Source organism: Periophthalmus magnuspinnatus, chromosome 7 (assembly GCF_009829125.3).
Source record: "Periophthalmus magnuspinnatus isolate fPerMag1 chromosome 7, fPerMag1.2.pri, whole genome shotgun sequence".
Classification (NCBI taxonomy): domain Eukaryota; kingdom Metazoa; phylum Chordata; class Actinopteri; order Gobiiformes; family Gobiidae; genus Periophthalmus; species Periophthalmus magnuspinnatus.
The window spans coordinates 29,363,929-29,385,989 of record NC_047132.1 but is presented as its reverse complement, the minus strand read 5'-3'; the positions used below and the strand labels follow the sequence as shown (position 1 = coordinate 29,385,989).

The following is a 22,061-nucleotide window of genomic DNA, read 5'->3' as shown; positions in this document are numbered from 1 at the left end:
AAAAAGAATAAAAGTCTAGTGCGAGCTACACTGGTCTATAATGTGCTCAGTCATTAAAGGGTTAACTTGAAAACTACCACTTCATGACATCACAAGGTGCAACAGAGCATTTTGAGCTTTGGAGATGCACATAGACTAATAATACAGGACTGTGAATGAAACAAAACACAACAGGTCTGTTTTTGATGACGTAACAACATTATAACATGACTTAAAGCTCACAAAAGTCAATTTTGTGTAATATAGGACCATTAAAAACCTTTTCTCTAATAATTTTCCAAGTACACTTAGTTCTTTTTAATATGCAGTTATAACATTTACAGGGAAGTTAAAGGTTCATTACCTACAAGCTCATTGTTTCTTCATATGTTCTTCATGTGAACTACTATAATATATGCAGTATAGGGCCTCTCTTATAACTTCACATAGATATTTCAGTAAGCTCAAAACCTTACCTTAGCTAAAGGACAAACCCCCCAGAAGATCTTAGCGTTATCCTCTGGACTTTGTAGACCCGTTTTATGAAAAGATCAGACATATAATAGGTGACCTTTAAATCTTAACATAGCTATTTATCCTTCCCTTATAATCCTCCCAAATCCTGCCTAAAAGCTAACTGTCCCCAGCCTCTCCTTGCTAACAGTCTTTGGCTTTTTCTACCTCTCCTGCTAAAAATCTTCTCTATTTTGCTCTGCTCTGTGACGTCCCGCAGCGAGAGGAGGCAGGCTCCCCACTAGACTCAAAGCCCGAGGTATTTTGGCCGCGGGGTCAGTGTGTGTACGTGTGTTTATGTGTGCGTCTGTGGTTTTGCCTGTTACGGGGTCGTGAACTGTGCGTCGTGTTGTTTTTCATGTCCGAAGGGAATGTTGGTTCTTCCACGTTGGGATTTCCTGGATGGGTGTAATCCATGGAAACGGCATGCTCGTTCAGCGGACATGAAATATTTAATATATTCCGACTTTAGCGTGTCCGGTTGGGGATTCATCTTAGCTTCACTTTGTCTTAGGTACTGTCTGCTCGTTCACATTGTAGAGTACAGTGTCTATCTCGCTATGCTAACTGTTAACACATGTCCCTATGGAAATGAGTGGGATTGATGGCATTAGCAGATGGCCTTAAGCGCTGCTCATTATTCAGTGGATAAACAAATCTCTGGACACATGTGTAGATATGATAATAGCCACAGCTCAGAAATAAGTGCTCTCAACATGCAATATGCTACTTCTTAAACAAAATGACTCCTATTAATCTTTGTTAAACGTTTTTCTCATAAGAGGAAGTGTCAGCTCCGTAGTCTCCCACTGCTGAAGGTTTTCTGTCAGCAAAATCAATCTTAACTCCGTTTTGCTCTGGGGTACCTTCTTATATTTCCTTCCAAACAACACCATTAGACTGTTTAGTATTGACAGCAAATGGAGTCAAGTGAGTTGTATCTCCAAGCAAAAGACTCTTTTGGGTGTGATAGGGAAGTTAATAGTTCCTCTTCAGAAACACTGCAGCTGAAACAAAATTAACAATGGATTTTTGAAAAAGTGGGGAATATTTGGAAAAGATTTTGGATGTCAAAACCAAACTATCTAGTAGGCCTGTCATGGGAATTATAATATCGACTTATAGTTCAACATATGAAAGCTGGAGCGATATATTTTGGGGTTCAGTATTTATTGTGGGGACTTATTCTTTGCAATAGCGGAGATATTTTTACCGCTTTTGTGTAATAACTTAAGATTTGAGCTGTGGAAGATTAAATAAAACCTGCTTTGGCTAATTACCGGTTCATTCTGCCATTTATTTATTGCAGCTCAGCCTTTTTAATGATACTGTCTATTTAAAAATGTGTTTACTGGGATTATCCTGCTTTGTGACAGTGACAAAGTATTTTCAATATTATCGTTTACCACAATATTCCTCTGTAGCGATGTACTGTTATCGTGAAAGGCCTACTACCTTGTATCAGATATAGTAACAAAGAATGACAAACATGACCACTGCATCAGCTTCATTTGATGTTTATATGAAGCAGAATAGAAAAATCCCACTGTCCAAACGCTGTGTCCAGTCAGTATGTGACTGCATCCTCCCTTAGCGTCCCCAAAATGGCTGGTCCTGTTCCTCATTACACTGTGTGAAGTCCAGGCTGTGACAGAATGCTCTGTGTCTGTGTGGCTGCCTGCCTTTGACTCACCTGCAGTTATCACCTCTCTGTCTCTGCACGCTCCGTCCGTCTGTCCACCTCTCCACCTCCTGCTCTGTTCGAACCTCATCCCAACTGCCCTGGCCCCACCCCTCACCTGACCCCACCCCTTATCTGCCACTCAACTGCCCTGGCCACCTGACCCTGCCTTCACCTGCCCTGGCACTGCCCCCACCTGTTTTGGCCCCACCCCTCACCCGTTCTGGCCCCACCCTCACCTTCCATGGCCCTGCCCCTCACCCACCCTGACTTTGTCCCTCACCTGTACTGTCCTGGCTCCGCCCCTCACTTGCCCTGGCCCCACTCCTCACTTGTTCTGGTCCTGCCCTCACTTGCCCTGACCCTGCACTCACCTATCCTAACCCCACCCCTCATCTGTCCTGACCTGCCCCTCACTTGCCCTGACCTTGTCTCGCACCTGTCCTGGTCACGCCCCTCACCTGGTTTGACCCCTCACCTGCCCTGCTCTGCCCCTCACTTATCTTGGCCCCACCCCTCACCTATCCTGTCCCTGCCCCTCATGTGTCCTAATCCCACCCCTCACCTTCCCTGACCCGACCCCTCACCTTCCCTGACCTTGTCCCTCACCTGTCCTGGCCCTGCCCCTCACCTATCCTGTCCCTGCCCCTCATGTGTCCTGATCCCACCCCTCACCGGTATCACTTGACCCCGCCTCTCACCTGACATGTGTCGGAGCAGGACGTGGTGGTCGCACCTCGGCCCAAACAGGAGGTACTGCTTGTGCTGTCTCTTTTTGGCATGTGCTGGTTACGACCGTCAGTAACACCTGGTTTATTTTAATTTACATTGAGTGTTCAGTTTAACGTGAATGTTTATGTTCCCTGATTTGTGTCTGTTTTTATATTATATTGTACTATATTGTGTTTGTCTATAATTTACTGTGAGATGTAGTGTGTGTTCTTCAAAAGCTGTTCCTCTGATCATGATCTGACAAATCAAAGTTAAGAGTTTTCTAACATTACGATATCGACCTGATTCGGGAAGTTGCCTCAGGTGCTGTTGTTCTTCAGATCTCTACAGAAAATAAGTTATAAACCGTTTTCAAGCGAGCCAGAGGACTTATGTATTATGAACCTGTTGAACATTTGAACATTTTACAAATATCTACCACCTTTATTTAATATTTTAGTGGTGACACCTTTCTCCAATTCTCCACTGAAATCAATGGAATTCCTGCTTAACCAGAAATGTAAATAATAATTGAATTGTGGATTAGTTACTAGTGACTAAACCAACTGATAAGAAAATGATTTTAGCTGAGCAGGGAAATGGTTAGTATCTGTCAGAAGCAAAAATAGGTGCATAGGTCTGTCACGATAATTACCATACACTGCTTGGCCAAAAAAAAAAGTTGCCACCTGGATTTAACTAAGCAAATATGTTGGTGTTGCTGCAGTTGGTCCAGTCTAGGTTCAGCAGAATGAGGTCATGGAACAATGGGGGTCAGTATTTATTGTGAGTACTTTTTCTTTGCATTAGTGGGGAAATTTTGGTTATTTTTCTGCGCTACAGTTAGATTTGAGCTGTAGAAAGTTGGATTATGAACTTCTATGACTCATTTTAGATACAAACTAACTGCTTAAGTGTTACATTCTGTTATTTATTTCTTTATTACAGTTCAAATTTTTAACAATTCTGTACATTTAGAATAGTTTTTTGGGGGATAATTCTTCTTTCTCGTTTTTGTTTGTCTATATTTACAAAATTTCTTATCGTGACAGGCCTATGAGTGCGGTGTGTTAAGGTGAATGTATAATAGTTTTTATCTTACTTATTTACTCTTTGTCTGTACTGTTTTGTTTTTTTTTTCATTTAGAAAGTGCAAGCATGATCACAACCTCATTTATGACCTCCTTTTTGAATCTTTTGACAACACAGTAACATCGTGTCCTCTTGTGTGAGCAGCAGTTTTTGGATAAATCCGAAGACGTCCTTCAGAAGCACCAGGCGAGCATCAACGAGCTGAAGCGAGCTCTGAAGCAGCCCAACAGCAAGAAGCGAGTCCCCTCCTCCACCTCCTCCACGTCTCCCGGAGGAACACCTGAACGCAAACCCGTAAGATCCGTCTCCTCTGCTCCACTCAGCTGTGACCAAACAATATGTTACAATTAGCTCCTGTCGTTTACGCGCTTTATGTTCTACTTGACCTACATACTCAAGTACAGTTTACAAAGAGTTTGGACTTTTCTTTTTAAACAGAAAGACAAAAACAAGGACTCAAATTATTTCATAACTGTTTTATCAATGTAATTCTCAAGTATGGTTCCAAAATGCTTCATTAAATGGTCCGTATTATGCTGTTTTCGGATCTATGTTCTAATGTTTCCTCATCACAAACAGACCTGGAGTTATGTTTTGTTTCATTCACATGTTTAACACACAAACCCTGCAGATTTAAGCTGAGTTCTTCTCTCAAACTGGTAGTAAACGAGTCTATTGATAGAGAAAATACCATTTTTCTTTGTTAATTCATTTGGGGGAGGGGCCTCGTACAATAAAAGAGGCCTCCCATCACCACAGAGGCAGTCCTTTGATAGCTCCAGCGCTATCGAAGTACTGCTCCGTGTTTTTATTGCTGCTGCAGACTGTAAATATATCTAATTAAATGTATCCAATTATTCCCAGAAATGCACAAAATAGTGAAATAACTTTTTTTTCCGACAAGAACTCACGACACTTGAATAACGTGACTTAAAATACACGCTATTACGCTATTTTGTTCGTAACGTGTTTAGATGCATACACTTTCATACACTCTGTTCCACCTTGTGATGTCATGCGGTGATACAGGAAGTGCTCCACTGTGTTTTTAAACTCCACACACCTTCACTAGAATCATTTGGATCATTGCAGCCCTGAAATTGCCAATCTCTACTGAACTAAAGGTAAAAAAGGAGCTGTTAACGTGAAAACTACCACTTCATGACATCACAAGGTGGAACAGAGCATTTGGAGCTTTGGAGGATTACTCAAACATGTGTGAAAGAAACAAAACACAACTCCAGGTATGTTTTTGATGATTATAACATTATAACATGACTTAAAGCTCATAAAAGTCAGTTTTGCGTAATATAGGACCTTTAAAGTTTTTACAAATAACAAACAACAAAGTTAAATCTGGCAACAGGACAAATCTTGTAGGAGTGAAGACGTTTCGCTGCTCATCCAAGCCGCTTCTTCACTTTTGGTCAGAATGCTGGTGGCCAGAACCAGAACTGACCAGAACTGAAGAAGCGGCTTGGATGAGCAGCGAAACGTCTTCACTCCTACAAGATTTGTCCTGTTGACAGATTTAACTTCGTTGTTTGTTATGGATCAGACCTGGACGACTCAGGGTCTACACAGACTTTTTACAAATAACCAAAAGAAAAAAAGAAAACTATTATATTTATATTTTGGCTTACTAATAGTTTGATAATTATTAGAAGTGAGAAATCCTTTAAAAAAATACAAAAATTAAAGAAAAAAAAATCTATAAATAAGAGGGATTTGCAATTATTAACCATGTGTTTCACGTTTTATAGTAAAAAAAATGTGAGTTTATGATCTTGGAAACAAAACATTTATGTACTTTCTTACTGTATTTACAATGTGTATGAAATGTACTTACTTCTTTATAGATTTTTTTTTGCAAATGGCTTTGTATAATCAATAAAACAAATAGGCTAATCCAACTGTCAATTTTGTCAACATAGGCGATGGGTGATGCCAAAATGATTGACAACCAGGCTTACGATGGGACAGTGGACTCTTGTAGGAAGTCTTCGGGTAGAGACACATGGACTGACGCACACATGAACAATGGTCAAATGCCTTGGGACCCAAACAGACAACGGAAAGCCGTATCCCCGTACCAGGACGCCTCCCCTTCCTCCATGACTAACGGACATTACAAAGGATACGCTACACATGCCATTCATGAAAACGGATATGCCCCTCACTGTCATAGTTTTGAATCGTACCCGAAGGACAAAAATGGCAAAACGACTGATGGTAAATCTTGTGATGGCCCAAAGAGACCTCAAGATGGCGCCATGACAGAGAACGTGCATTCAGAAGTCACAAGAGTGGTTCCTTTAAAACCGCAAAGATCCAAGAAATCTTTGAACAAGGACAACAAAGCGATGACAAGCTTTCAAACGACGAGTCAGTCATGTGTATCCAACGAGACAGCAAGGACGACATCAGATAGCGTTCCAACCCAAAACGTTACAAGAGAAAACCCGCCAACCATCAGGGACCAGAGCGGAGCAGCACAATGTAGAAATGATTTGTCAGACCAAAAACAGCACAACGATTTTGGACCAAGAGGGAATACAAGACAGGAAGAGCGTATTCAAAATAACACGGAGTTTAAGGTCCCCTCAGCCCCCCCTCGAAGTCTTCCACTGAAAACCCAATGGTCCCGCGAACGTCCCAGCCATGTGGACACCAGCCACATCCACCACAGGACGTCCGGCCAGGAGACAAGCAGCAGGAAGCAAGCGGTAAACCAAACCATCTGCTCCTAAAAGCTGTCTGTCAGTCATGGGACAGTAGAGCATTGCATGAGCCCGGGTCCAGACTAGTTTTTCTCATGTTCAACTCAAGGCCCCTCATACATCAGCCCCCATGTGACTGTGAATGACAAAGCACGATTCACGTCCGCTGGCATCGCATCATTGCCCGACTTAGCTCTCGCCCATGACCAGGAAGCTAAGTGCCTTTTCCTTTGAGCCATTTGGCAAAGCTTGACATCTGCTTGGCCATTTCAGAGCCGCGGGCCTTTAAGCAAACTTGCCATTGCTTAAGCTTCAACTGTCCCTGTAATTCACCTTAAGTATCTCTCCTTCCAACATCCTCACAGAAAAAGGGTGGCTGCTGTTGCAAGGAGCGCAAGACATTCTGTTCACTTTTCCTTTTCTTTGAAATCTGTTTTACATAATATCTGTGGCATTCCTGTAAATGGCTGACAAGGGCATTTGAGCCAAATGTTCTGCCTTGGCATCTCTGTAGCAAGTGAAAAAGAGGAAGTGAATGCGATGTAATCAGAGCTGCAGAGCTGCCAATCGTCCCAGGGCTCAGGCATTCATATCAGCACTGAGGATATGAATCCCTCGCTCCTGACACACACTCAGAGGTCCCACAGCACGGCATTACTATGGCATTACCATGGCACCCATGTTAGAGTGGTGTTTAGAGACGCTCAGTGCATGTAGAGCTGGTAAGGTTCTTTTTCAACTTTAGCCATTTACAAATGAGCTCATTGTCTGAACGCAAAAGCTCTGACACACTATATCATCAGTGAGCCTCACAGTATCAGACATGATAATCATAGCGGCTCACTAAAGAGCTGTTTTTACTATGTCTCATGTCAGTACTTTGACTACGTCAGGCTCACTGTAGTGACGGAGCGCTAACGCTGCTGTTACAGGAGCGCACCTGCAGTTGTAATGTTTTGGTTTGTTGTTTTTCTAGGAAACTCCTCCCACTCCAGCCATCCACGAGGAGCCTCCCAGTGAAGCATCGGTGAGTACTTTTTCACTTTTGAATAAAAATATTTGGAACTTGAATGTTACTTGCTCTTTTTGAATGTACTTCATACTTTGCTGTGACAGAGGGAGCCGTGGGAGCGGCGTCTGGGCTCTGTCTCCGAGGACGACCAGGACCATGAAAGCCTGTACCTGAAGGAGACTCACCTGGGCATCGAGAGGAAGTGCTCCAGTATCACAGTGAGCTCCACGTCCAGCCTGGAGGCCGAGGTGGACTTCACTGTCCTCACAGACCTGCACAGCGGCATGGAGGAGTTCTCCAGAGGCATGTCCGAGCTCGGAGAGCGAGACCTGTCCCCAGACCGAGGCCTTTGTCTGGGCATCGACCTCCTGCATCAGCACCCCCCTGAACCACTGCCCCCTCTAGTGGCCGCTCCTCTGCCCAAAGTCAGCAGCAGCCCCCCCACCAGGCCAGTGCAGGCGGAGGAGGTGCGGCAGGATGTGCCCCGGAGGACTGAGGGACCAGAGATCATCAGACAGGTGAGAAACCTGTACTCTGATCTGAGAGTGTAAAGATTTAGTCAACAAACTATCCCCCATGAACTTTTCAAACCAAGCTGTGCTAAGGCTCAATTTGGAAAAGGTCTGAATCTACAAGAGTTGAATGAATCTTGAGAGTTTGTGTAATCCCTCAGTCGTCAAGGTCTGATCCAAAGTAAAAGCCAAAAGTAAAATCTGTCAACTGGACAAAAAGTTATATGAGTGAAGACGTTTCACTGCTCATTCAAGTCACTTCTTCAGTTCTGGTCAGACTCAGTGTCCACCAGCAATCCAGTGGACAGATTTTACTTTTGGCTTTTACTAATTTTGAGAGTTTGTTGCTAACACCTCGTCAGAGACATCTGAAATAAGGGAGGAGTATTAGACGTGTTAAGGAAAATAGTAACACTACATAAGGGCTGCTGTGAAGGAGCCTCCTCAAAACTGTTGCTTTTGTGGGTTAACTTTTATTTATTTTTGTCAGTTTGATGAAGAATATATTTAAAAACATTAGAAAGATCCTGACATTCCAGTTTGTTGGTTATGTAGGATGTTTAAAATGTGATTATTCTAAGACTTTATTGACCTGAAATCAGTCGTTTTTTAGCAATAGTTTTAAAGGTAAACTTAAAACCTTAAATAAACTAAAGCACATTTCTTCTTTATCCAGCCTTCTTCTCTAACACTGTAAGACGTTCTGAGCATTACAGACATTTCTTTGTTCTCTTTGAAGCTGGTATCTGTGCTATTTTGAGATGCCACCCACAGCAAGCCTATAAATAACTGTGCATACAATTTGCAGACATATCAAACAAGGCTAATTAACAAATCCGCAAGTCATTTGGTCAAATCAAGTGACGTTTATATCGAGAAGGGCATCAGGTTTAAAACAATGACTTGAAAAATAACACTACGAGCTGATTGGATGTTTCAAATCAAAGAGGAAGTGAAGAGGGGGTGTTTTTAAAGTCCAGTTTTGAAATTTGAAACCTTTTTTTGCATATTTTTACAGTTGATCGCTGCCAAATTATTTTTTCATTTTATGGATGCCATTTGCAAGACTTTTGATCATTCCAAAACCTCACTCTGAGTTTCTACTTGTGATTTTCAGAGCAAGAGCAAAGAATCGTGGCATAATATACAGTCTTATATAACGATCTCTTACATTTCTTACATATTTTCAGCCTGTCGTTCCCAAGAAGCCAAAGCGTTCGGTGCCTGTCTCATCGTCCGTGGACAGAGACGGCGGTAGAGTGGGCGCCGTGACACCTCTGAGCAGAGAAGCCAGCGACCTGACGCCCACCCCGGCACCCAGGAAGACAGACGTACGCACAGAGACCCAGCCCAACGGAGCGGAGGTCACCACCACCATCGTAGAGTTCACCGACCAGGTACACTACACCACATAACGCCGTGTAATTGAGCGACTTTGGGTTTAATTATAGCTTAGATTAATAGAGTAATGAAATATATTTAGTGAGGTGCTTCAAACTACTAATTAATCTACCTCTTTTACATTTTAGGATCATGGTTTGAGCGGTCTGAGTGATACTACGCCCTACTCGACAAGACAAAGTGTTTCTCCGGTGAGTTTTGGTTATTCTAAGCACTAAACTAAAGAGCAACTGTATATACGTTACTTTTAAGTCACAAATACATTTATAATTCACTTTGTTTCATGCATTGTGGAGTAATAAATGTGTCAAGCCAATGTTTCAACATTCCCAGTTCAGATGAGATAAAAGAATCTTTATCTGTTCCACAATGAGGAAACTGTTTTTGAACTTTGCAACACAAATTTCAAGAACAGCAGCAGAACAGACATATGCAATCAAAAATTAAGATACATTGCTATTAATAAACAGACTTTTTGCCATAATTGATTAAATTTATTTCTACAACAGTATAACATATCACATGGTACATTTATCTATTTTTTAACACTTTATGCAGATTTTCATGTTATACAAAAAACATTATGACAAAAGTTATAACTAAATAGAATAAAACTGAATAGTAACTGAGTAAATAAATTAAAAAAAACAAAACATAAATAAGCAATAAAAAGAAAAAAAGAAACAAAATAGGTTTATAATAATTACACGCATTCAGTACAGCCCCAGTTGCAAAAATGAAGAACTACAGTGTAGTAAAAGCTGTAATGACACAGGGCTTCCATCAAATTATTATATCCAATTTTTCTTAGAGTTAATTTATGATACAAAAGGTTTAAGGATGATAAAATATAACTATATGCAAGAGGAGTCAAAATGATAAGGCTGAAACCGGTGGCTGTGACTATTGCCTTTTGAATTTCTACAAGCAAAACAACTTAACAATAAAACCAACTGATTTATTAAAGCCGTTGTGTCACAATTATAAACAGCTGCCCGTCTGTAAGAGCGCCACCTCGCCCTGAGCTGTGTCAGTGTTGGCACATGCAGCAGATTTATACCACACAGATAAGAATTACATGGACCAGAAAACAGAAAACCAGTTTACATCTGTTAAAGGAGCATTTCTTGGGACGTAGGAAAAAACAGTTTGTCTAATGACAAACAGACACTGGATCTCGAGGTCAAATGGATGAGATATAATTGAACTAAGGGCTAAGAAACAGGGACTAAAAGGTCTGTAAACCAGTACCTAGTCTATATAACAAAGTAAACATTAGGTAAAACAGTGTAAATAAAGGTTTTCATAGCACTATGTTTCTACAGAATAAAGTAAAGAGCAGGCAAAGTGACTTCCGTGTATTGCACCGCTGAGGATTCACATTATATTAGGTATTATACATGATTACTTTAGTAGTTAATGAGGCAGAAGCCATACTTTTTACTTACACTTTGAACAGTCTCTTTGTTCTAGCCTGACTTATTAAACATGCCAACATTTTTATTCATTTTCCAGGTCCATATGAGCACTTTTGGCAGAGAGAGCGCCGGGTCGCCCATCCTCATGACTGAAAACGTTACCTCAGCCACCACTCATGTCACCAAAGTAATGCAGCGTTAATTGAATTAGCTAAGCATGTCATTAATATGTAATTAAGTTCAGCTTTTACAGAGACAGATAAATGGATTATATCCATTTTAATCATGTTTTCAGACGGTGAAGGGAGGGTACTCCGAGACCAGGATCGAAAAGAGAATCATCATCACAGGAGACGATGACGTGGACCAAGAACAGGTCAGACGAAACAAAAACAAGCTATTTTTGTGGTATTTTTCATAGCTTGGCCTCGTCTTTAAAATCAACTCGATGTAGAAGTATTTCAGCGGTATTCAAAGCAATAACTGTAAATATTTTTCACAAGATACAGTATAGGTGCTTTACTTTCTGGACAATCATAAAAAAAGAAAAACACAAACCTTTATTAGTCTTAGTTTTGGTCATACTACACTGACATCAACTTAAAATACTTCATAGTGACTTCCTGTATCATTTTCACCTGATTTTTGCACATGTGCTGGAAGAATTTTAACAGATTCTTTTTCCAGACCAAGGTTTACTTTGTTTTCATCCCTGATATTGCTGGTCGTGTCCTGTCAGCTGATTTAAACAGGTTTTGGCGCTGTCTTTCTACCGGTGGAGGCAGGACGACAGCGCCATCTGCAGCCCGACTTCTTCAGGACAGTATCCCAGGTCAACGGCGGCAGACATTTTTGACTGGAGCAGCTGTGGGGGGCACTCGCTTAACATGTTAATTTATAGTCTTTTATGGATGACTTTTCCATGTTTGCTTCGCTGTTTTAAACTAATTCAAATGTAGTTAGACCCTGTACTTATTTATGAAAACTAATATGTAATTCTGTTTTTACTTTAGTCTCATTTTTACTCTCTGTAGTTGCCTTTTGAACATTTTTAGTCGAGATCGGAAGTGCTATGAAAGTGGGGCAACAGTCTTTGGGGAGCTATGGGGGGAAAATGGCCATTTTGTGGAGGCTAGGGCCCCCTCAAGCCCCCAGCCCGGTTCCGCCTCTGTTCCAGGTGTGAGAGTCAAAAAGCCCCCTCATCTCGGTTAATAGTCCAGTGGGCATGTTTCCTTATTTCGATTGCCTCCTTAATCTTCAATCTGGAAAAAGAATCTATCAAAATACAAAAACAGAAGATGAGATGAACCTCGTTTCTTTGGATTTGACTAAAGTTTGACGTATCTTGTTGTAAAACACCACATGGAGCGTAAAGTTTTGAACAGTAGTTTAATTCATACAAGGAAAACATTTGTAAAAAAAAAAAAAAACGACACACAATTAAAATCTAATATGACTCTAAATTGCAAAAACTACAGAACATAGCTGCTGAATCTCGTTGCTGCTCTTGGATGTAGCCCGAGGCGCTAATTAACGCTCTCTGTTGTGGGTCGAACCACATTAGTGGATCTTGGTGTTTTTGTCATGAATAAATTAACTTTGCTCAGTGTGGGGTCTTTGATATTGGAGATAATAACTGATAAAACTTAGATTTTACACCACCCAAATTCAAAAAGGTAGACTGGAGTAGCCAAAAAATTGTACCATAATTTCAAAATAATGCTACTAGTTAGAAGTAGTAGAGGTCCAAGATATCACTCAAAAAATAAATATTTGGGACATAAATAAGAGTAACTGTAAGAATATCTGATCTATAATTTAAAGTTAGTTTAATTGGTAAGACAAAATATTATATTATTATATTAAGTAGACCTGTCACAATAACACATTTTGAAGCAAGATATATTGTTACAGGGATATACGAAGATAAATGATAATATTGAAACTATTTTATGCAACTGATAGAATAACAATTAAAAAGGATAATCCCAGTAAACAATTTGTAGTTATTATTTATTATAATTTTTTTGTATTTGTTTATTTTTTATGTATTATTTATTTATTTGTTGATTTATTATATATTTTTTCATTTATATTTATTTTATTGATTTTTTTTCTTTCTACATTTTCAGAAAGTACCATTAAAAGACACAACCCGCAAAAAAAAAACAAAAAAAAAAACAGAATGAAGCAATAATTACCCACAGAAGTCACTTATTCAAACTTTTACTGCTCAAATCTTATCATATTACAACAAAAACACCCCAAATCTCCCCACTTTTACAAAGAAAATATACACACGATAAATACTGAGCCCCAAAGTATATTGTTGCGTTCATATTTTGGATGAAAAGTCGATATAGTATTTATCATGACAGGCTGGTATTTTAAGGGAAACAACATTTAATTCTGGCAACATGAAGTTTTTGTTACTTGTAGACTAACAAAAATATTCAATGATACTGTTATACTCTAAAATATCACTCACAGAGGAGTATAGTTACGGTGTTTGAAAGCTACTACCCACTTCTGGTTTATTACTTTTACTTCATCGGTTAAAGCAGTGGTCTCAAACTCGTGGCCCGGGTGCCAATTGCGGCCCGTGAGATGATACTTTGTGGCCCGAAGGACAATATGAAAGTTTAATGTTAGTGTGGCGTTACAGTGTTGTGTGTAGAAGGTTCCGCCAAATCTGTAAACCTCAAAAACACGTGTCACTGTGTACTCCCGTCACGAAAGATTCAACAAATAACGATGTGTATCCATAAAACCGACGAGAACTGGCATATTTCTTCATGTAAGTTGAAAACAGCAATGACGTTTGAGAAGATTTTAACAAAGCTTTTTTTTTGTGGAATACCTGATGTGGCCCCCAAGTCGATTTAAGTTTGAGACCCCTGGGTTAAAGGGTTAAAGAGCGATAACATTCAGGAATATGAAAAATCACAATCACATTTTAACACGTTTAAAGCGGCTCACAGTGATATATTCACCTGGACAGACTTGTGTTTTCTCACCTTTAGGCTCTGGCCATTGCGATCCAGGAGGCCAGACAGCAGCACCCGGACATGCAGGTGACGAAGGCTGTGGTCGTCAGGGAAACCGAGTCGTCCACTGAAGATCGACACGGGGCATCTGAGGTACAGCTCCTTCCATTTACACACAATACTCTCCGTACAACCAGGAACACGTGGGTACACTGTGTTACGTAATTATTAACACAGTTCTTGGACTTCAAAGCTGTAATGTTCTGTGCTCAGAGCTACCAAATCTGGTTTTGGTATTTGTTTCATATTTCTTAATTTGTCCAAATATTTCCCAACATTATTAAGCATTTAAAGGTTCATTATGTAGCTTTTCTGGCAGTGGAGCTCGTTTATAATTGCATGTGTTTCTGATGCTGAGACATACATCGAAATAAAGCCATTTTCTCCACAGATCTGAACTGTAACTTGCCTTTGTGCTTGTCATGAGTTAGCAGATAGTTACATATTGTACCTTTATGCTAAGAAAACTGCTCATTATTTCTATTCAGAATGATTAAAAACATGATTTACTTGATGCAAACAGTCACACAAATGCACATCTGTCCCATCCGATCATTTCCAAAACATTTCCTTTAACTTTTTGCCAATTAAACAAGAGGTAATAACGTGGCCTGTGCATGTTTTACCCAAAGATATGGTCAAAAAACTGCTCTTCTAGGTTAACTGTATCCTTTCTCTTTCCCTCAGTTGTGATTCCTCGAGACTACAGTGCCCCCCTATGGCTCGTACGTGTCAGTGCCCCACCTGGACCTACCACCCACTGTCTGAACACCAAACCAACCACGCGGATCTTGTTTTCACTTTGTTTTTCAAGCGTCACGGCCCCGGAGGAAGTCAGTTCTTTACGTTCTTTTCAGTTTTAAGTTGCTCAAATCAAACCAAATGATCTGTATCGACTGGAAATGTGTTTTACTATCATCGCAGTTTCATTTCCTATCGTGTGCACTTCTGAACACTGTGAGTATTTTGTGAAGAGTGCACGAATTATACACTTAGGGCCTCGTTTATCAAGCGTTTGCTCACGTGCTAAACTGCTAACCGTGCTAAAAGTGGAGCTAAACCGACTGCTAAAGACTGCTCCTGTGAGTGAATGGATATGCAAAACGAGGTGTTTTCGCCGACATCAGAACCAAATGTGAGTGAATTTATATGTTTTGGTCGACATGCGCAAAATCTGAGACAGAGGAAATGCAAATGAAGTTGTTTAGCGAGTGCTGCCGTGTTTATTCCAACATTGAGAGCTAAAACTGTGTGAAACGGGTCCAAAATATTACTCAAGAAAGAAATATTTGGGGCCTAAATAAGAGTAACTGTAAAGGTCTGATTTATAATTTGAATTTGACGTAACTGGTGGGACAAAATATTATTCGTAGAAGTAGTCCTGTCACGATAACACATTTTGAAGGAAGATATATTGTTACAGGGATATACTAAGATAAACGGTAATATTGAAACTATTTTATGCAACTGATATAATAATAATAAAACATGATAATCCAAGTAAACCATTTTTACTTTTTTATTTTATTTTTTTATATTTTATTTATTTTTATTTTTATGTTAGTATTTATTGATTTATTATATATTTTTAGATTTATTTTATTTCATTTTAATTTTTTTTTCCAAGTAAGCCATTTTTACTTTATTTTTTTTATATATTTTTATTTATATTTATTTTATTTCATTTTTATTTTGTATTTAGTTTTATGTATTTATTTGTATTATTATTTTTTTTTACATTTTTAGAAAGTACCATTAAAAGACATGAGCCGCAACAAAAAAAGCCACAGAAGTCACTTATTCAACATTTTACAGCTCAAATCTTATCGCATTACAACAAAAACACCCCAAATCTTTCTACTTTTACAAAGAAAATGCACACACAAGAAATATTGAAATATAAACTTCAACTTTACCTGTGACGCTCAGGCCCTGTCACCCACTCTCCAAACCCAAAACACTGGATAACGCTGATAAAACCTTCTGTTATTGTCAGTTTTAATTTTATTTTTTACCAGGTCCCATCAGACCCTTCTTAATCCAAACGCTGTGTGAATATGTTCTTAAGTAGGCCAAACACTTCAACAGTTCAACAGCCCACAGGAGGAGCACAAACGCCTGCACTCGCTGAATACCCTCATTTGCATATCAGTTTTGCAGCAGAAATAATACGTGCACTTCACATCGGGCCCGGGTCTACGAGAAAAAGGCAAAAGGGGGGCATTGCAACTTCATTTAAAAGTGTTTACACCCTCGTTTTAAGAGCGTAAATGAACGACCTTAATGGAAAAGTGTTGTTTTTGCACCTCCTCAGTCTACACACGAGCCATTTTTCTGTTTTTACTCGCATTTTAGCAGCTGGAATGATAACTGAGGCCCTTAGGAATACAAAAAGTAGAACAAAATACCCCCATATTTGGCAGAGTAGTGCTGCTTATTGCGTCGACTTTTTATTTTACATTTGAGAGTTTAAAATTTACAATAACTTATGTATTTCAAAGTGGTTATGGGCGACGATGGTGGTTCGACGGATACAAATTCAGTATCCTTTCCGGTTTCCACGTCTTAAAGATATACTACGCAACTTTTCCAGGTGGAGAATCTGTCGCATGATCGTATCCATGAAGAAGTTATCGCATTGACCAGGAATGTCCCACGATACGGCATTAAACGACTAAAAAACGCGACAAAAGACACCTTTCTATCGGTTTGTCTCTAAGGAAATAAATACGTTTAATGCGGTATTGTGAAACATACCAGGCAAAGTGACAGCATCAAGTAGTGGAGAAGTTACACAGTGCGTCTTTAAACGTGACGAGTGGGTGATGGCCGTATTATGCAACATCATGTGAAGTGAGAGTTGCTGTTGTGTTGTGTCTTAACTGTACGCTTGGTGACCTAAGAAATCAATTATTATTTATTATTTATTATTATTATTACTATTAAGAGACCAGTTCAAACCCCGAATTTGTATAAATAAACTGACATATCGCAGCCGACCTATTGGACATGGCTAAACCCCTGAAAAGTATTTGAAGTAAAAGTATTTGCATGATAATCTCAAGTATTTGATATAGTGTATTCTGGTCAGACGATGGATTTACTATGATTTTGTGGTATGAATAAAACAGACCTTAAATTATTCAACAAAAATAAGTTTCCTGACAAGAAAGTCTCTTGAGAGGAGGAAGAATAGCAAACAAGCCAATTAAAGTTGCCCCTTAGTGTATTCTTTCTATTTTAAGAATTTCTATTTATTTCTATTTCTTTCTGTATTTTCTGGTAATAACTTGGTTTTTGTCCTGAAGGGAACTCGCTGATTCTGAACCGGAGTGGATTCATATCTCAGTTTATGGTCCAGTCTGGGCTGATTTTGAGACTTTTTTTCTGCAACGTTACGCGGCTTTTCCTGGTCTCATGATGTTATGGGTTTGCCTGGAATGTTCCGCGGTATGGCATTAAACATGTCGAGCTTGTGTTTATTCCATTTAATGTGTTTTATAGTGCAAATATACAAAGAGAAACAGACAGATTGTTAGTGTGAGAGGGATCAACGGTCTCCACAAATCCGACTTGAAACTTGGTCCATGGGCATAGCTAACCTGCTAGCGTTCACGTTTTGAATAGGAAGTGAGCATGAGCGCGCTACCAGCTCCTTCAACTCTGGCTCCAATTCACTTTACATTGAAAAACTGTCGCCTCTCTCCGTAACTGCTGCTGTCAAGACTCGTCGTTTTGGTCTTAAATGTTCGTATTAATCCGCTCGACATGATCCTGGCGTTTTTATTTCACTATTGTGTCTCTAAATCAAGAAATTGAACATTAATAAGAGACAAATCAGGCGCCTTATTTCCCTGAGGTCGCTTCTGCTAGCGTTAGCAACAGTTTTGATTGACACCGTTGCTAAGCGCCTGTTACCTTAAACAACCTCACTCTGGATTGGGCTCTTTGGTTGCTACGACACTCGAGTTCAGAACTTGGCTTTAAATCCACCGCTATAACCGCTAACCTCGATGAACGTCATTTGACCGGAGCTGAACGCGACGGGTCACTATGGGCGTATCCCGCTTGTCTCCACGGCGATAGATCCAGTACGTTTAATGCCATACTGCAGAATACTCCAGGCAAAGCAAAAAGTTAGCGTACTCCTAACAAAATACCACCGTCTCTTAAACAAATAAACGATTACACCGAGTACAAGTATTTTATTTCCAGAACAAACTTCATCGTGTAGTGTTTTCAATGATACCTACCGTAGCGTCTGTCTGTGTGCCCCGGTTGCGGAATGTTAGTTACGATCCATAGATGTGTAGTGCCAACTGAAGTAGCAAATAAACTGTACAAATCCTGATTTTGTATGAAACGTTTCTGATAACTTTGTATAAAAAAACGGTTGCTTTTGATTACTCAATTTACCACAAAGTCACACAAGGAAATTTGACAGGACAAGTCCGTGGAAACTGTCCTGTCAAATTCACCAGTGGCGGACATTTTGGATCTTTTTGCGACTTTTGTGTGGTGTAATTGTGTCATAAATCTGAAACTGGAGTAGAAAAATAATCTTGAAAAAGCGTGTATGTATATTTGGTGGTGGATTGTGAAGCTGTAAACTAGTAAATAAATGGCAATGAGCTTATTGTACACTAGAGGGCGTCGGTTTCCCCACAACGCTTTGCTCCTTCGCCCGGCTTCATGGACAAAAGGGTTTAATCAACACGTTTAGCGTCAGATCCTGGTTCTGATGGTCGTCCGCGCATTAAAGACACTGGCTGTGGTTTGGTTGGATGACCTCTGAGTGACCTCTAAGCGTAGCCCACCCCTCTTCCTCGCTGTACAGAGCCGCCTCATCCTCTTCTCTCTTTCTCTCCCTCTCTCTGTCTGCTGCTCTCCATCTGCTTGGTGCTGTGTCCTTGCTGTACAGTGTTCTTGCATTCTTTCAAAATGAATAAACCAAATGAAAAATGAAAGAGTGAGTTTTTGCTCTTTTTTGCGTTGGAGGTGCATTTTAAGATGAAAATAATGTAAAATGTAAATAAATCATGGAGCCAGAAGAGGATTTCTCTCTGCTAGTGGTTTCCATACAAAGTGTTTTTTATATAATCTTCATCAAATATTGTAAAAAAAAAATTATGTAATAAATAAATAATAAAAAAAAAATATAATAATAATCAATCAATTAATCGATGAGCCAAAAGGATTTCTCTGTGCTGGTGGTTTCTGTACATCATGTTTTTTATACAATCTTCATCAAATATTGTAAAAGAAAAAATAAATAAATAAAATAATACATAAATAAATAATGTAAATAAATCATGGAGCCAAAAGAGGATTTCTCTGTTATTGGTTTCCGTACATCGTTTTTTATACAATCTTCATCAAATATTGTCAAAGAAAAATAAAATAAATCAATAAATAAATAAATAATACATAAATAAATTATGTAAATAAATCATGGAGCCTAAAGAGGATTTCTCTCTGCTGGCGGGTTCAGGAAGTAATGTTTTTTTATGCAATCTCCATCAAATATTTTAAAAGAAAAAAAATAATGGTTCGTATCGGACTTAAATCCCACGTCAATATTTAGTCTGACACCTGAAGACTCCACATACGCCTTTATTTGTACTTTCTTTAATGTGAAGAGGAGGAACACACAGCTCTTTTATTCACTCTGGAGTTAAACAGGGTTGTGGATGAGTTTGTAGTTTCAAGTTATAGAAGTTGGAGAAAATCAAAATCGGCCTTACATATCGAGCTAAATAATATCGGCAGAGCGTATCAGCCATTGGACTTGCTGGATTCTAGACAATCTGCATCGACATTGGCCATGAAAAAAAAATATATTGGTCGATCTCTAATGTTATTGCATATTTTCCGGAGTATAAGTCGCACCAGCCAAAAAATGCATAATAATGAAGAAAAAAACATATAAGTCGCATCTGAGTATAAGTCGCACCCCGTGACAAACTGAAAAAAGGTGTGATTTATAGTCCGGAAAATACGATACAATATTTGGTTTGACGGCTGCACGTGTTCAATATGGAGATGTATGGACAGAACTATTGAAATGCTAAAGATAAAGCTAAAGCTGCGTCAGTTTGGAACCATTAAATTGTGAAACTATTGTAAACACTGCAAAGAAAAAAGAAAAAAAAAAAGATTCTATGTGTGTAAATAAATAAAATAATCCTTTTCACAAACTGTTAAAGTAGACGACACTCCACAGCCTGCAATAATGACAGTTTACAAATGTAGCACAGGTTTGACTTTCACTAATCGCATTAATTAAGAAATGCTGTTTGTGTCATTAACACATTTTATAACGACCTGGGAACTATTTTTATGTACGAGTTCACTGTTCATTGACTAATCACCGATGCTGTTTAATGAAATGTGTTCCTCAGAGACTGTATTTAGAAATGGAAGCGACCACGGACGCGCTTCCTGCTCCATCGACTCTGGCTCCGGTTCACTTTCTATTGAAAAACTGTCGCTCCTCTCTCTGCAACTGCTGCTGTCAGACTCGTCATTTTGGTCTTAAAATGTTCGTATTGACCCGCTCTACATGATCCTGGGGTTTTTATTTCACTATTGTGTCTGTAAATCAAGATATGAACATTAATAACCGACAAATCGAGTCAAATCTTTTCCCCGAGGTCGCTCCTGCCACCGTTAGCAACAGATTTGGCTCACGCTCGCTTAGTCCACTTCTTTACACAGTCTCTGGTGTTCCTCTATATATAACGGACACACACAGCCAAAGAAATGAGGAACATGGCGATATGTTTATTAAAAGCAGGTCAACTCATTCTCACTAAGCCACATAGGTACGTACACAGACCATCCTCACAGCGGGAGACACGAAAATATCTCTCTTACTCAGGATTAATAGGCTATGTTAGAAAAGTCACTGCCACCGTTTTACAATGCTTACAATGACAAACAGAGGGGGAAGGCAGGTTTCGTTTGAGCTGAAATGCTGAAAAATATGAAGAAAACATCAATGGAAATCGTGTCAGAAATGAAAACACGACGGGAGAAAAGCAAAACGGAGCGTAATCCTAAGACTTAAGGCTGATCGGGACCTGAGGATTCATACATACAGTGTACGCCTACTCGTCTCTGTCGCGGACGCCGATGAAGGAGGAGAAAGAACAAGGTGAGACGCCGATTCATCAAAACAAATGAACAGTTTTACGATGGAAGCCGTCTCGGGGTCTACACGTTGCATTTGCGCACAATGATACGACAGGTATAACACCTTTGGTAACCAGGCAAGTTCATGGCAACTCTGAGGTTTTCAATGTCACATGGTGAAAGCGTGATCAAATCCAGGCAAAGATAGAAATCTGTCAAAAGTCCGATTGGTCTTAAAGCCGAAGGCGTAGCTTTTGCCGGGACTCTGAAAGAAAGTTTTCCATTGAAATTACAAACAACTTTTTCGGCATTGAAGTTTAACTCGAGTTTGAATGAGCTAAGCATTCGACTCTCTCCTGTCACTTGGAGATTCTTTGTATAAAAAGTCAAAAAGAACATACGTTTCCTTTGATGAGACTGGCACTTTCCTTTGACAGAATCAAACATATACAGAACCAATTGTGCAGCACACATCTCCGCTCCTCCAGGGTATAAATATCCAAAAGCGAGTGTTCAAAGAGGCCGTTCTGGAGTGACTGGGTCCATTCAGATTCATAAAAGCTTGAGAAAGAGCTGTTCCCTTTTTGGTGACTCCTTCAGAGAGGCACATCACGTCTTTACAGAGAGGAGAGGAAGAGGAAGTGGGGGCAGGTGAAGCCTCCTCTTCGTCAGTGGCTGAGTGGTCCCTGGATCAGGTTTGTCATAAGATGCTCTGGACTGTGAGGAGCAGAGCCACATTGAGCAAAGGACAGACCAAGGACTGAGGAGCTGCGCCCATGGCCACCGAGCCTGAGGTGAAAAAAACAGAAGGAATTTAAATATATGCAGTGTGGAACTATCA

General features: G+C 39.7%; 2 protein-coding genes across 2 annotated transcripts in view; one reads left to right on the top strand and one right to left on the bottom strand.

Moving 5' to 3' along the window:
* si:dkey-178k16.1 (band 4.1-like protein 1) overlaps positions 1-14,906 on the top strand; it is a 103,751-nt gene extending 88,845 nt beyond the window's left edge. Inside the window, exons 13-21 of the mRNA XM_055223170.1 lie at positions 4,121-4,270; positions 7,673-7,723; positions 7,813-8,226; positions 9,411-9,617; positions 9,750-9,812; positions 11,137-11,226; positions 11,335-11,415; positions 14,063-14,179; positions 14,774-14,906. Of these exons, the coding sequence (XP_055079145.1) occupies positions 4,121-4,270; positions 7,673-7,723; positions 7,813-8,226; positions 9,411-9,617; positions 9,750-9,812; positions 11,137-11,226; positions 11,335-11,415; positions 14,063-14,179; positions 14,774-14,779 (1,179 nt within the window). The 3' untranslated portion in view covers positions 14,780-14,906. The remainder of the gene's footprint in view (positions 1-4,120; positions 4,271-7,672; positions 7,724-7,812; positions 8,227-9,410; positions 9,618-9,749; positions 9,813-11,136; positions 11,227-11,334; positions 11,416-14,062; positions 14,180-14,773) is intronic.
* Positions 14,907-20,859: 5,953 nt separating this feature from the next.
* The window catches only part of cntn3a.1 (contactin 3a, tandem duplicate 1), a 224,685-nt gene continuing 223,483 nt past the window's right edge, over positions 20,860-22,061 (bottom strand). The window contains exon 23 of the mRNA XM_055223169.1: positions 20,860-22,009. Coding sequence (XP_055079144.1) covers positions 21,921-22,009 — 89 coding nt within the window. The 3' untranslated portion in view covers positions 20,860-21,920. The remainder of the gene's footprint in view (positions 22,010-22,061) is intronic.